Source organism: Melanotaenia boesemani, chromosome 17 (genome assembly GCF_017639745.1).
Source record: "Melanotaenia boesemani isolate fMelBoe1 chromosome 17, fMelBoe1.pri, whole genome shotgun sequence".
Classification (NCBI taxonomy): Eukaryota; Metazoa; Chordata; class Actinopteri; order Atheriniformes; family Melanotaeniidae; genus Melanotaenia; species Melanotaenia boesemani.
The window spans coordinates 26,253,843-26,270,977 of NC_055698.1; the positions used below are offsets into that span (position 1 = coordinate 26,253,843).

The following is a 17,135-nucleotide window of genomic DNA, read 5'->3' on the forward strand; positions in this document are numbered from 1 at the left end:
AGACTCCCTCAAATGAAAAAAAAAAACCACTTTAATTTAATCTCTTCTGTCAGACGAGGATTTTGTGACATTTATGAAAGAACATATATCCTTTCAGACAAACATATCTCCGGATATTTCCAGTCCAGTAGGATTAGAGAAAAATTGGAATCGGCCAACCAAATCAAGGAAATAGATATACAATACGCTCAAACTAAAAACCCCGACCTGTATAAAACTCGAGTGGAGCTTCAAACCAAATATGACTTGGCCTCAACCCATCCTATCCAGAGACAACTCTTGAGAAACAAGAGTCTGGTCTATATCCATGGCGGAAAATCAGGGAAGTTATTAGCCAACCAGCTGAGAGGACTTAAAGCAAAAGGACATATTGTAAATATAAAAATGGAGGATGGTAGTGTTACTTCAGATAGTGTAAAGATTAATGATACATTCAGGACTTACTAGTCTCAACTTTACACTTCTGAACTCTCTAAAAGCACTATACTGATGGATTATTTTTTTTTTAACCAGCTTAAAATTCCCACTCTTTCCCTTAACAGTAAAACAAGACTAAACGAACCCATAACGAAAGAGGAGATAGATGCTGCCATTTCCTCATTACAGTCTGGGAAGTCCCCGGGACCCAACGGGTTCCATGTTGAATTCTTTAAGACATTTTCCTCACTACTTTCTCCTCAGCTAAGTACAGTGTTATCTGACTCATTTGAGCCGGGCAAGCTCCCAAAATCATTTTATGATTTAGGTATGTATAATTCTTATTGCAAAAAAAGACAAGTAAGTCCAAGTGTTCCTCATTCAGGCTAATCTCTTTATTAAATGCTGATGCTAAAATTCTGGCGAATACAAAAGCTAAATCCTTTTTTGATACATTAGATTCGGTTATATCATCTTATATATAGAAAGGCAAGCACCCTCGGCTTAGCAAGCCCCATCGCCAGAAGTATAGAGGAGAAGGGGGCATGGCACTACTTAATTTTCGTTTCTATTATTGGGCAGCCAATATCCACAGTTTTATTTGTTTGGTCATATTTTAATAATTGACCTGACCGCCCACCTTTAGTGGCAATGGAGCTGGGCTCTACTAAAAACTTCTCCATCCCAGCACTTCTTGGATCTTCACTCCCTCTTCCGCCAAATAAATCTATTGATAATCCTGTTGTCAAGCATATGTTGAGAGTGTGGGTTCAATTTAGGAGACATTTCGGCCTCCTTGATTTTTGCCTGTCTAGTCCCATCTCTGCCAACCTTCTCTTTTAATCTTCCTTATTGGATTCAACATTTCAAGAATGGGGAAGGCTGGGTATTGAGCGTTTCAGTGATACTAGTCCAGCTTCATTTGAACAGTTGTCTGAAAAGTTTGGTCTCCCAAAGTATTACTTTTTCAGATATTAACAGGAAAGGCATTTTCTCCGCTGTCAGATACCAAACCTTCCTCAGAGGCCTGATAAGAGTATTGTTAATATACTTCTTAATTTACAACCATCACGCAAGGGCCTAATTGTTTACAATAAACTGCTAGGTATTAGACAGGCCCCACTTAACAAAATAAAAGGGCATGGGAGCAGGATTTAAATCTCACCCTGTCTGAGGACACATGGAACACAATTTTTAAATAAATTGGTCAATTCAACTTCTCTTTGTGCCGACACAACTTGTTGCAATTCAAAGTTGTACACAGGACCCATATATACAAATCAAAATTGGCCCGTTTCTACCCAGACGTGGATCCCCTTTGCGACAAATGTAAGAGAGAGGAGGCTACACTTATTCACATTTTCTGGACATGTCCTAGTTTGGAGAAATACTGGAGGGAAGTCTTTCGAACTTTATCCTTAATTGTTGGTATAGATATGGAACCCAACCCTCTGATTGCCCTTTTCGGTACTTCTGAGGATCTTGATATGCATCTGACTTTATCTGAATGCCGAACTATGTCTTTTGCCTCCCTCTTGGACAGACGAGCAACACTAATAAAGTGGCGTGAAGCTGCCCCGCCCACACGTACTGTGGCTGAATGATATCACGTCTAGTCTAGACTTAGAAAAAATACATTATTCAATTTGCAGTTCCAAAGAAAAGTTTAAAAAAGTATGGAGACCATTTCTGGATTACTTTCATCAATACCAAACTAGTTAGGGATTGGAGCCCTTAATTATATTTTTTGTCTTTATATCAGCAGTGCCAAGCAAAAAAATAAATAAACAAATAAATAAATAAAAATGCCCCTTGTTTAGTGCTTTGTGGCTGGGTGTGGATCCATATGCTATAAGACATATGTGTGAATATATGGACATATGTATTATTTTAGTTTTTGTGTGTATACCTCCCTAGATTAAAATCTGACTTCAAGATGCTTATATAGCTCCAGGAATTAAGTATATTTGATTACTTCATTAACTTCTTCATGTACAAGATCGGCTCAGTAAAGACGGGTGGTTGGGGTGGGGTGAGATGAGTTTTTTATTATTATTATTTATTTTCCCTACTGTACACAGACAGGATTACTGTTTTTGATTTGAACTGTTTGTATACTTAACACATTTCCCTGTCAACATAGTATTATTTACTCACTTGCGAAATTTTAATAAAAATATTCTTCAGTTAAAATAAAAAAACTGTTAAATGTTTGTAATGTGTAAAGTCTCTAACAGATAAAAAAAATCTCTTATTTAGAAATAAGATGTAGAAAAATCTTTATGTGTGTACCAGCATTAAAATTGTGAACTTTACCTTATTTGAAATCAAATCTGGCCAAACCATTTTTGACACAGATGTAAGACACACATTTTGTGCTGCAATACTTCTGTTAGCATGTCAGACATCTACTAATGGCACTACGATGTTCTACATGTTAATAACAGAGAGAACAACACGGCATTCAACAGCATTTAACTACAGGTCAGTTCTAAAATACTGAGTAAAAATCACAGACAGGTAGCGAACAAGATTAAAGTTGACGGTGGAATTAAACTAAAATTGAAAACATCAGTAATATACAACTTAAAACTAACATCTGATTTAATTTTTTCCTCACGCTTTTCCTGTATGAATGTTTCTATTAGGACTAATATAGATAGGATATAAGATATATCTTAGAAACTTGAGATATTTATGGAGTAAACATCCTGAAAGTATTATTGATTTGACATTAAATAACATAAAATCTGATTTTGAAATACTTGTTTGATATTCAGAGAAATGCTGCCCTGTTGGATGGATAAGATTTGGACGCAGTTGTTACTTTAAATCCACTGTGTTGAAAACCTGGTCAGAAAGCAGGAAATACTGTCAGGAAAGAGGAGCTGATCTGGTGATCATAAACAGCAAAGAGGAACAGGTGGGTGTGTGTTTGATTTTTTATGTCTGTGTGATCTTTGATGTAACTGATCTGGTACTTTAGTCTTGATCTTTTGTCAGTCTGCTTCCTGTCCTGATGGATTTCACTTTAAATGGTTTTCAAGTCCTAAAATCAGGATCAGCTGATCAATTAGATCCATTTACTTGATTTACTTCATGAACTCATTTCAAAATGTAAATATTTTCATATTTCAGTACTTTATGGTTTAAAAAAAGAATAATTGTTAAACATGTAGTAAAAATGTGATTTATTTACCAGAACAAAGACCAGATCAGTATGAGTGAAAAAATGTTGCTGAATGAATCATAAACATTAAAAATTAAAAAAACAAAATCAGTGAAAACTGTTTTCTGATCAAAGGAAACTACAGGAAACTAAAGTCAGTAGTTTTAATGAAATTTCAACATTTGTTTTAACAAAGACTGAAAATTATTCATTAACATTTTGTTGCTTTTCGTTTTTGCAGAATAGAAGAATTAAAAAGTTTGTTTTTCTTTCAGATATTGTTACAGTTATGTTACTACAACAGACGAGCAGAATAATGTTTTTTTATTCTACATTTTCTTTGTCTGTCCAGGAATTTGTCAATAAACTGAGAACATCGTTCTGGATTGGTCTGGAATGGACAGAATATGGATGGAAATGGGTGGACGGATCTCCACTGACAGAAACGTAAGAAATTCTTTACAATGTTAATTAATATCACTGTTCAGAGCCGTAAAATCAGAATTATAGAATCGTATAATTTTCCATCCATCCATCTTCTGCCTCTTCTGCTGAATGAACAACTTGAACTTTGTTCACTAAAAACTTCCTGCAAGCCGACTGAAAAACTACATAATGAATAAATAGAGACAATGTTGGACTTTATCAAGAGTCCATAAATGATCTGTAATCAGTCCAGACCCATAATCCTGTGTGTTGTCACATGTGTGTACGTTCTATAAGAAGATGAGAAAAGAAACACAGAAAACATCTGAAACTTAAAAAGAGGAAATTTATCTGAATGTGGAAATAATCCTGAATTTCAGTCCAGTTTAATGTGATGTTTTATTTGTCCAACAGGTTCTGGGAAGTTGGAGGGCTGGACAGTAACAACACTTTTAACCATGTGTACTGTAATAATCGGGGGAAATGGGTAGCAATAAATTCAGGTAATATAGTGATTTGGATCTGTGAGAAAACATCTTCCATCATTCTGTGATATAAGTGGGTGTGCAGTGATTAAACTGTCAAATGTGATCCCAAAAAATATTACAAAAAGGTTTTCTTTGTTGTAAATTTGTGTCACTCATAATCTACATATATCGTCCCTCTGTAATCTAATATATAGACAGAGTAGTGAAGGTGGAAGTCATCCATACAACAACAACAACATATAAACTTTGTTCCACTCATTTATTGTAAAACAAGGAAAACTGCAGCCTCTCTTTACTTTGTTTACTTGCTTGATTTATGATGTTTTTCTTGCTAAATCTACAGTCAGTATCATCTTTAATTTATCTGGCACACATGAAGGTAGCAGCTGAAGATTTTAACAAGAAGAAAAATCCTCAATCTTAGTTGTTTTAATCTGGATTGTGTGAATAACTGCAGACTGATCAATGAAGGAGAACTTTCCTCCTTCTGATAAATGTAAACAGAAATGTGTTATGTTTCTTTTGCAAACAGCAGGATGTAATGAGTGTTTTTATTATCTTATTCTACTTTGATGTATGTATGGTAAATGGTAAATGGTCCGTATTTATATAGCGCTTTTCTGTACCAGGATACCCAAAGCGCTTTACAGTATACAGCACATTCACCCATTCACACACACATTCACACACTGATGGCGGAAGCTGCCATGCAAGGAGCTCGACCACGACCCATCAGGAGCAACTAGGGGTTCGGTGTCTTGCCCAAGGACACCTCGACATGAACACGACTTGGCCGAGGATCGAACCGGCAACCCTCGGGTTACAAGACGACCGCTCTACCTTGCTGAGCCACGCCGCCCCATGTAAAGGCTTGTTTAATTTTTAATCAGTTTCTACTTTATGTTGTTAGACAGATTTTATTGTACTGGTTAATTATCCAAGGCCATGATTATGTTTCAGTGAGAAAACATTTTAGTAATATTACAAAGATGTTTGATTAATTAAAAATACATAAATCAAGCTTTTATCTTTTTTCCTTGAAATTTTTAAACTGCACTTCAGATGTTCCTGAATACGACAGCACGCAGCTCAAACATTGCTGATTATTCTTTTAAAGAAGCATAAAAGAAGCCTCTGATTATTTTTTTCACAGTGTAAATATTCACTGCTGTTAAACTAAAACAAAAAATACTTGGTTTGCTTTTATCCGTACAGTCCCATTTATGAAGCAAAGTCATTATTACAATTCTTGTTTTGGGGAGGAAACAAATGCAGGACAGAGCAGACAGGTGGAAGCCAGATGAAGGTGCAGGGAGCTTTAATACACAAAACCAAAGATGCTGACAAAGCAGCACAAAACCCGACCTCATGAACTTGTGTGTTGGAGCAGGGAAACATCTAAAACCTGCAGGACGGTGGCCCTTGAGGACAGACGTTTGAGTTCCCCGGGTTAGACTCTTTTACCCATCATCTTGGCCACTCACAGATGGCTTCTGGAAATACTTCTCCAGGATGAAAATACATGGTAGGAGTTCCAGAGGTGAGAATGAGCCGACAAACTACACACTAACAATCACACTGCTAGTAACAGGCAAGGTAACGGGGACATGGACGGACTGAATCACTTCCTGCTGTGTGATATCTAGTGTTGTGCATCATGAGGTTTAAATACGTCAGGCTTTTTACTTGTAAAGATTTCCTTTCACTTTTTAACCCTTCATCTACCTTTATTGTGTGGTTGCTCTTGCGGCACAACTTAGCTTTAAGCTAAATCAACGTCTTTCATGTTTTCTGCAATGTGTGGATTAGCGGGATGCTGAGACTTCTAATGGTAATGCAGCCTAAAACTTGTTTTTTTGAGCTTTAAACAACATAGTATTACATTATTGTGATGGAAACCACCTATACTGTTGCTAAAATTTTGGGATTTTGTGGGTGAAACTGACTCAAAACGCCACCTACAGGACAAAACCAGTTTTTGTTTTTCACACTGTAACGTGATGTAGAACCATACCTTGTCCTTGTGTAGTAGAACAGTCTGCAAGAGGGCCTCAGGGCTGCAGAGACCGTTGACGTTTTTAAAAAGAGGCTTAAGACCTATCTTTTTAGTTTAGCTTTTAATTAAATTTTATTTGATCTTAATTTATTTGCTTTGTGTAAGTATATACATGTGTGTGCGTGCGACTGTGTGCAAGATCTTAATGAGTGTTTCCATTGTTATGTAATTCTGTGTTGATGTGTAAGGCTTGTTTTGTTCGTAAGATATGCTTAAATTTCTTAATCGTGTAAAGCACTTTATGTTGCCTTTGGCATGAACAGTGCTTTATACATAAAGTTTGATTTGATTTGTCACAAGAAAAATAAACAACTCATAGGCCCCTTCATCCATATACAATAAAGGCAGGTCCTCATCTTGCAGACATAGAAACCACGCCCACCGACCCATGTGTGCAGATGTGAACTAATTAGCTGACGTAGATTCACTAGTTTTAGACTTTTACAGAGCTTTTAGGAAAATATTGCAGCAATGGGATGGATTTGTGCTTTTGAGAGGTGTAAGAGTAACAATGGACTTTAATCTTTACCTGCTGATCCTCATCTGCCGACTAAAGAAAGGATTTATGGTTCTTCGAAGGGAGCCGGATCTTGAGGAGCCGTTCCTTTCAAAGAGCCTTTCAAAAGACTGGCTCGTTCTTACAATATCTTACAAAATTTCACAATATATAAGAATGACAATCAAAATATGTACCTATATAAAATCTACTATCTATGAAAAATATTGATTAAAAAAGGATAAACCTGAGCAGTCAGCGCAAATTCTAGTAAATGTTTTGGATAGAACTCATGGTATTTGTTTCCAAACAATACTCTCCACCCATAGATGCTCCACATGAATGGAGCGTGTTGGACATCAGACTTCTATGATGTCACAAATGTGATGAAGACAGTATGGAAAATTTCTACATAAAAAGAATGGCTCACAAATGAACGGCTCACAGCTGTGATTCGGTTCCCGTTGTTCATTTAAACGAGCCGTTCAAAAGATTCGGTTCATTCATGAACGTCACATCTCTATTGTTGACAGACAGCAGACCTACCGGACGGCTCAAACTGATACAGTTCAGGACCACCTTCTTCCAAGGAAAGTTTTACATAAAATAAAAACTGCAGCAAGTGAATTTACCTTCACAAGCGCACAACTGGACCCTAGATGTTGTCTTAAATCCAGGTTAAAAACATGTTCTTATGTCCCTATGCATGAAATCTGCTCTGTATCTTTTTAACTGTTCTAGACTGTTGCTTACTTTTAATTTTTTTAATTTAAATATATTTTTTATATTTCATCAGGTTATTTTAATTGTGTCTCAACATGATTTTAAATGTTTCTGCATTGTTAATTTTTTTCTATTCTCTGAAGCACACTGAACTGCATTCATATGTGCAACACAAATACAGTTGCCTTGCCCTGTCTGGGCCTCAAGAAGGGGAAATCAGATCATCCAAACCATTTCCTGTGTCAGAAGCTGTCTTCCTTTAACTATTAAAGCTATAAATCAGCCACTAACAAAGATTTTTAGATGCATTGTGTTTCTGCTGAGTAAAATTTTATTTGTGCATTGCTACAATCACAAAATCTGAAATTTAAAAGCAAGATTTTATATTTATAGAGTCATAGTTAGGAGTTTTGACAAACCAATATTTTCTCTGTGAATACTGATGCATAAGTATTTTTAAAAATGACATCATGGACTGTACTGTCACTTCCTCGATATTAAAAGCTGAAAGCTGCACAACACCAAAAGAGAAGAACAGAGATTGAAGTCGGATCAGTTATTTGTCAGCAAGATGTCTGCAGAACTTCACCCTGAGCCAGATCTGAGAGTGAAATACAGGACAAGGACCCATGAAGATGAAGGAGGCAGAGAGCAAAGCAAGGTGGAGATGTTAGACGATGGAGAGCAGCACTCTGATCTCGGCTTACAAAGACCTGGTAAGCAGGAAATATTGAAAATGGCTCAACATGAAGTTAAAAAACAATGTGGTACACGTTTGTTACTTTAAACACTTAAATTATCAGATTAACTCCTTAATTTACCATCTCTTTTAGTTCCTGTAATTTCAGCCCAAACAAGGCGAATATGCATGAATCATCATAATTTCATGATAAATGTTGGTTTCACCTGAGTTCAAATATTCATTATTCAGTTCAGTGTAGAGAAAACATGGTTTCAGAAAAATTCCTTAAAAAGAGATAATAGTTTCTTTGTGTGTTTGGATTCTGTAGAAAACAACAACCAGAAGAACCTTCAAGCTGTGAATAGAAGCCATGTTACAGTTTTCGAGATCTTCCTGGGAGTGATGTATCTTCTGATTCTGGCTGGAGTCATAATACGCTGTGAGGACTTGTATTTTTATACTTTGAATGTGTAGATGGAGTTACTTAGAATGACCTCTGAGCAGTGACCTGCGGTTAGAGGAGACTGGTGAGGCAGACAAAACTAATATTTATTACAATATAATTTTAATATTTTTCCAGTGATCTGTGTTATATATTTTCTGTATGATGTCAATCATTTTTAACATCATAATAAATAAAATCACTGAATTTCCCGATCAAATATAGAGCAGAAACCTGAGATGAGGCAGCGGTGAACCGAGCCTGTGAATAATCGACCACATACACACTGGGTTGTATGGTCTGTTTCAGTTTCTCTGCATCTTGCCAATGTAAAGTTAACAAAAATATTTATTATTAAACATGACTTTCTACAGTCTGGGTTATGTTTTTTATATAAATGTGTGAAATAACTATTCTCTGATCGCACAATAAACTGTGTTGAAAAGTAATAAATTAAGGCAGACAGAACTTGATGAGCTGGCAGGTGCTTAATGCTACCATGCTAAAGTGTTAGCTAAAGTCAGCAGGTCATGTGGTGCAGCAGTTTGTTTGATCTGACTCCCCAGATGAAAGATTATATATCTAAACTAAAATGAAAACACTGAAAACAAACATACAGGTGGAATAAAATGGACCAATAAAGAATTTATTTGGTTGTTATCTCTTTAGACAGATCTTTTTGTGGAGCAGGATAGGTGCGTGGACTTCATTTAAATAAAAAGGTGAAACTACAAATTGGTGTTTTCTTTTTGAAAGATGAGAATAAAAATAAATATCATGAATATAAAATGTTTATAACACATGAAGAAGCAAATTTCCTCTAATCATCGTCTCTTGCTGCTATACGAGTTCTTTTTAGGCCATATATGTTTGTATTTGTGTTGGTGTGTGTACAAATCTGACTCCAAAGAAGTCAGTGCCTCACCTGCCATGAACCTCACCGCACGTCACTTCCTCTCACCAGTCATGAACAAAGCAACAGGCGACCACCAGATGTTAAAAAGACAGTAAGGACATTTAGTCTAGATGTATGATAGCGATATTTTATTCCTGCACAAGATTAAAATGTAATCACAGATTAGTAAAAAGAGAATGACCACTTGATATTTTTGCTGAGATTGTTTTTAAATTTATTAAGAAAAACAAGACATTTTAGTCACTTTGAAGAAATATCAGCCTAAAGATGAAATGAGGTCTTTCAATAAGTAGTTGCATCTAAAATTTACATTTTTACTTTGCGTACCTTTAATTCATCATTAATTGTGTATTGAAATGACTATTGTATCAGTGTCAGTGATGGAGAAACATGCTTACTGATCATTGAAACATGGAGATAACTATCTGTTCCTATTATTTACCTTTTGCTGTTTATTAAAGGAATTTTTGTGTCTTTCAGTAAGCTTGAAAATAAATGAGCTGAACAACAGGAATAGTCAGCTGCAGGTCAAGTGTACAGGTATTTATTTATTTATTTATTTTATTTTGTATTTATCAAGCTATTATTAAAATTGTTCATATTTACTGTTGTATCAATGGTTGTTCTACAGACATGACATCCCTCAGTCAGCTACAGAGCAGTTATAAAATCCTGAGTTTAAGTTAGAGTCAGTTAATGGATGAAATAAAGATGCTGTAGAACAAGACTGTTATTCCAGACTTTTGACGTCCTATGCCGCCGTTTTCTTCCCCAGTTGGCCGCCATATTTTTTCCCTAGCGGATTTTTGCATGTGCAGCTTTCACCAGAGATAGGTTAGAAGACAATGTATCACTCTGTAGGTTTTTTTTTTTTTTTTTGTTTTGTTTTTTTGTTTGTTTTTTTGCCGACAATAGTCGATGAGTAAATTTGTTGACTATTTTCATTGTCGAACAACATTGACTAATCATTGCAGCCCTAGCTGACATTCAGACGTATTAAACATGTTCAGTCTTTACAAACAAAAATCTTCATGTGTGAGGAAAGCCAACAGCTCCTGAGTTGCGAATGTGGGTTGTGATGTGGAACGAAATGTAGCCAATCCAGAGAGCAAAATGACTGGGGAACAAGGAAGGATATAAAGTCCGTGTCCATGCTGTCTCCAGGATTTGCCTGTTAACAAGACCACCATCATTACTTCATCATGTATGTCCTCTGCCAGGCTGGGTCTTGTGTTTTCAAGTTGCTGACATGGTTCATCTTCTTCGTTTTTCCAGTTGCTGATTCTTCTTCTACATTTTTCTAAGATCACGTTTTATCACGCAAGATTTCTGGCTCAGAGGACTAGATTCTGGATCGGTTGTTGGACACAATCATTATGTGTGTTGTTCTGTGCTGAGTTTATTGGCGCACAACACACACAGTATGATCAAAACTGTTAAATGTCTGATTTTTAATCTTCATGTGTAAAGTCTCTAACAGACAAAAAATATCTTATTTAAAAATAAGATTTAGAAAAATCTTTATGTGTGTACCAGCATTAAGAATTGTGAACTTTACCTTGTTTGAAATCAAATCTGGCCAAACCCTTTTTGACACAGATGTAAGACACACATTTTGTGCTGCAATACTTCTGTTAGCATATCAGACATGTACTAATGGCACTACAATGTTCTTCATGTTAATAACAGAGAGAACAACATGGCATTCAACAGCATTTAACTACAGGTCAGCTCTTAAATACTGAGTAAAATCACAGACAGATAGAGAACAAGATTAAAGTTGATGATAACATTTAATTGAAATTGAAAACATCAGTAATATACAACTTCAAACTAACATCTGATTTCATTTTTCCTCATGCTTTTCCTGTATGCATATTTCTATAAAGGACTAATATAGATGGGATATAAGATATATATTAGAAACCTGAGGTGTTTATGGAGTAAAGATCCTAAGTGTAATTGATTTGACATTAAATAACATGAAATCTGATTTTGAAAAACTTTTTTGATATTCAGAGATCTGCTGTCCTGATGGCTGGATAAGATTTGGACGCAGCTGTTACTTTATATCCACTGAGAAGGGAAACTGGACAGAAAGCAGGAACGACTGTCAGGAAAGAGGAGCTGATCTGGTGATCATAAACAGCAAAGAGGAACAGGTGGGTGTGTGTTTGATTTTTTATGTCTGTGTGATGTTTGATGTAACTGATCTGGTACTTTAGTCTTGATCTTTTGTCAGTCTGCTTCCTGTCCTGATGGATTTCACTTTAAATGGTTTTCAAGTCCTAAAATCAGGATCAGCTGATCAATTAGATCCATTTACTTGATTTACTTCATGAACTCATTTCAAAATGTAAATATTTTCATATTTCAGAACTTTATGGTTTTGTTTTGACTCAGTTCTGCTACATTTGTTAAAAAAAGAATAATTGTTAAACATGTAGTAAAAATGTGATTTATTTACCAGAACAAAGACCAGATCAGTATGAGTGAAAAAATGTTGCTGAATGAATCATAAACATTAAAAATTATTTTCAATAACAACAAAATCAGTGAAAACTGTTTTCTGATCAAAGGAAACTACAGGGAACTAAAGTCAGTAGTTTTAATGAAATTTCAACATTTGTTTTAACAAAGACTGAAAATCATTCATTAACATTTTGTTGCTTTTGGTTTTTGCAGAATGGAAGAATTAAAAAGTTTGTTTTTCTTTCAGATATTGTTACAGTTATGTTACTGCAACAGACGAACAGAATAATATTTTTTTCTGAATCTACCTTTCTTGTCTGTCCAGGAATTTGTCAGTAAACTGAGTTCATATTTCTGGATCGGTCTTGAATGGACAAAACATGGATGGAAATGGGTGGACGGATCTCCACTGACAGTAACGTAAGAAATTCTTTACAATGTTAATTAATATCACTGTTTAGAGACGTAAAATCTAAAATTTAGAATCTTACAATTTTCTCCTGATAAATATGAAAAATTTAGAGGTAAAAACTTCTTGCAAGCCGACTGAAAAACTACAACAAAACATGTTTACAACTGACAAAGTATTTTACTACATTTAATGGCTGAAAAGGTTTTTCTAGTGTCTGATGGTTCACAGTGAAAAGTCATGGAGGAGGACAGACTGATCAGAAATAAAACCACTAACAAGCTTAAAACCAGGAAGCAGATCAGCAGAGGAAACATTTCTGGAGGATTGAGCACCTTTTACTGAATTTAATGAATAAATAGAGACAATGTTGGACTTTATCAAGAGTTCAGTAATGATCTATAATCAGTCCAGACCCACAATCCTGTGTGTTGTCACATGTGTGTACGTTCTATAAGATGATGAGAAAAGAAATACAGAAAACATCTGAAACCTATAAAGAGGAAATTTATCTGAATGTGGAAATAATCCTGAATTTCAGTCCAGTTGAATGTGATGTTTTATTTGTCCAACAGGTTCTGGGAAGTTGGAGGGCAGGACAGTTACAGTAGTGTGTACCACGCATGCTCTAATAATTGGGGGAAATGGGAAGCAATATATTCATATAGTATGGTGATTTGGTTCTGTGAGAAAAATTCTTCTGTCTCTTAGTGACAAGACTAGATGAAAATGTTTAAGGGCTGATTGTCCAACATTAAAAATGCATCACATTTCTGCCTATTTTGAGCGCAATCTGTCAGTCAGAAATTCTGCTGCACCATGGCTACGCCCACCACCTGACATGCAGTAATTATTGATGAAAATAATCATAACCACATGCTCACAATGTTGCTTTATCTTGAACTTATAGATCTGCTATTTTTTGTGTGACATTTTTGTATGAAGTAGGGCATCAATTCATGAAAAAAGTTTCTGCCCAACAGCAGTAAAGTATAGCACGGCAGCATTGCATCCCTGTTGATGGGAAAGTCTCGGCTAAAGCTTTCAATCTGGTAAAGGATCTGGTTATTATCCCCTTAAGCCTGATGGACCCACTGGTGTGTCCAACAGGTGTAAACACAAGTTCATGTAAGTAAAAATGTTACTTTAGTGATATAAGGATATTTTATTTATAATGTGTCTCAAAGAATAATACCTAAATACCACTAAATAAACTCTCCAAGTGCATTTAGTCAACAAAGTATTTGTTTAATAACAACTTTAAAATATGTACGCCACAAACAACAGCGCCACCATAACGAGTAACACCCGAAACAAAATGCAACAAACGCGTGATCCGTTCATTGTTCCCCAACATATTGGGTATCAAATGAAACTAGAAAAGCTGCACTTTCATATGATATCAAGCATAAAAAGATATTCGCCAAGCACCTCACGTCAGTCTCAAAACAAACACAAAGCTAACCTTCACATATCACAGCTAGCCGTATCAGATAGCATGTTTATCACCAAATACAACACCAAATCCCAAAGCTATTCTCACAAACAGCAATAATTTTTATTTCCTTACCTTTTTGTGGTCATTTTCAGTCTATCCACACTGTTCTTCGACCAAAACTCACAGCGTAGTAATCCATAATGGTGAAACTGCGTCATGTGCTAACATGTCATATGCTCCCATTCACAGCCATTTTGTTGTCTTGTTGTGGATCTTGGCAGTATAAATAAAGTTTGGTCAAATTCTACATCTTACAAGCTTTCCAACGATGTCTGTCAGGTATAAATGCTTGCAAAGGAGCATCATCGCCATTTTGCTGCCATTTTGCTGCAGTTACGCACGTGGGCACACCGGAAAGAGCGAATATCGAACAGCTTTCATTTCTTTGCTTCATTTTGACTTTTTATTAATTTAGAACAAAGGATAAAAGCCATAAACATGTCCAAGAAATTACAAAAAACCAAAAACACTGTGTTAGAAGCTCTGGAGGAAATAAAGACACAACACAATTTGGCACAGTTTGGGTATCCAAGTGGCCAAATGGAAAGTCCGCCTGGTACTATCCACACTAAAACCTACATAAAAGCTATGAGCTTTGTTCTATTCTCATGAAACTTTGTACAGTTGTAGTCAAGGAGTTGCTGAATCCATGCAGTGGTATCTTTATGCACAGAATGATTTCTATCACAATTAGGTGAGGATATTCTTTTTATTTTTACCTATGGTTTATCACAATTTGCACAGGCATATTAATATTCACAATGTTTCTGACACTGGATTCCATAGGGTCTTACCTATCCATTGAGACCAAGGTTATGTATATTGACTTGCAAATTACAGAGTTATTGTTGATTTAATTTGGGTAGGTCTATTCAGGCAAACTACACCTCCAAAAAGACACCTGCAGCTCGAGTCCTCACTAAGACCAAGAAAGTGGACCACATCAGTCCAGCTCTGAGGTCTTTACACTGGCTGCCTGTTCGTCAGAAAATAGACTTTAAAGTTCTGCTGCTGGTCTATGAAGCTCTGAATGGTTTAGGACCAAAATACATCAGTGACCTCTTGACCCACTATGAACCTACCAGAACCCTCAGGTCATCTGGATCCAGTTTCTTATCAGTTCCCAGAGTCAGAACCAGACATGGAGAAGCTGCATTCAGCTTCTATGCTCCACATGTCTGGAACAAACTCCCAGAAAGCCTCAGATCAGCTGAAACACTCAGTTTATTTAAATCCAAGTTAAATACCCACCTGTTCTCTGCTGCACTAGTTTTTATTTAGAAGTCCAGATCTGCAACTGGTTCTTTTGAGCTGGAATCTTTAAACTTGATCATGTTTTAATACTGCCCCCCCCCCCCCCCCCCCCCCCCCCACCCCCGCCCCCCCAAACTGGAACTTTATTTCTTGCATTTCTTCTATTTTATTTTAGCTTTTTCTTTCTGGTTTTATTTAATTTCTTTTATTTCTTTTAAAGTTTGTTTTTCAGTGCTTCCTGCACACTGATGTAAATATTTGAATATTTTATGTAAAGCACTTTGAATTGTCTTGTACATGAAATGTGCTATAAAAATAAATTTGCTTTGCCTTGCTTTACATTGTTGTCAGTCAGTCTGTCCATCAGTAAAATTTCTTCCATGTGCAGCTTTTCTAGAATCAAGTTCTGCTTTTAGTTTATCCAGCTCAAAACCAAGTTTTGGTTTTCTTCATCTCTGTCCCTCTTATCTGGGTCATCCACCTCTTAACACAAAGGATTGACAGTAATTTGTAATGTAGAGAGAAATCAAAATTGTGAACTATGGTTTTAGACCAGAATACTCCTTAGCAGTACTGGAAATGTGCAAAATAAATTTCAATATCCTAACAAATGAACTCAGAATAAGCCCACAGTTAAGGTGGGGGTGTCCAGTTTGAATGAACTGACTCAGAGAGCCTAGACCTCAGCCAAGCCATAGGGTCACTCACCTGAGAAAAACCCCAAAAGATCCAACAGTCCACCCAGTACTCCCTATATCCGACTAGATCCAGAATCTCAACATGATTCGGGTCAAATAATGTCAGATTACCACGTCATCTTGTATTTTTTTTTTTATTTTGCCAATGATTCTGGGCATTATCTGATGAGTTAGAAGTTGTATGGCAAAATTATCCTATCACCCAATTGGTAAAGAATCATCGAAAAAATACCTGGATCCAGACAGTGATAAGGATTCCCCTTCAAAATGTAACCACTCGCTTCTTCATTCCATTTCTGACACTCCTGAAAATTTACTAAAACTCTGTCCATAACTTTTTTGAGTTGTATTGCTAACATACAGACAGACAGTGTGTGTTCATTATTGATCTGTCGACGTGTGATAAAATAAATCAGTATCAGCTGACATCATACTCTCGGTTTTGTTACTTTATCATTATTTCAAGTTTATTTTCCCCAACTGTTCCCCCTCAAATGACTGACTCAAAAATACACTTTAAAAAATGAATACATTTAAAGATTATTTAATTTTATTATATGTTTGCTGATAAGTGAATATTGTTGTAAGCTAGTATTTGACATATTCTACTTAAAATATCGGCCCAAAGTAATCCCACATGCTAATCAATTAATTATTTTTGAAGATTTGTCTACATTCGAATTATAAAAATAAATAAATAAAGGGGGAAAAAATGGCCTCTGTAGATGCCACCTTTATTATTGTTTTGTTAATACTGCACTGGCACGGTGCCAAAATAACTCCAGGCGAAGCTTTATGGGTATAAGGCTCCTCTTGGCATTCTGATTTTTTTTTTATTTTTTTATTTTTTTATTTTTGAATTATGGAATTTATGTAATCTTGCTCTACCTGACCGGACGGGATAGAAAAAAAGAGAATAATGAAGAGAAGTAAAAAGGAAAGTATAAAAAAGGAAGATGAAAAGAATACAGTAGATTGAAGACAACCCT

At 35.8% G+C, this 17,135-nt stretch overlaps 2 protein-coding genes across 8 annotated transcripts in view; one reads left to right on the plus strand and one right to left on the minus strand.

Annotated features, from left to right (window-relative positions):
* Positions 1-4,982, plus strand: part of LOC121656695 (CD209 antigen-like protein E) — a 29,054-nt gene extending 24,072 nt beyond the window's left edge. The window contains exon 6 of the mRNA XM_042011818.1: positions 4,427-4,982. Within this exon, the coding sequence (XP_041867752.1) occupies positions 4,427-4,565 (139 nt within the window). The 3' untranslated portion in view covers positions 4,566-4,982. The remainder of the gene's footprint in view (positions 1-4,426) is intronic.
* Positions 1-17,135, minus strand: part of LOC121656678 (collagen alpha-1(XIV) chain) — a 227,554-nt gene that overhangs the window by 56,806 nt on the left and 153,613 nt on the right. The window lies entirely within an intron of this gene.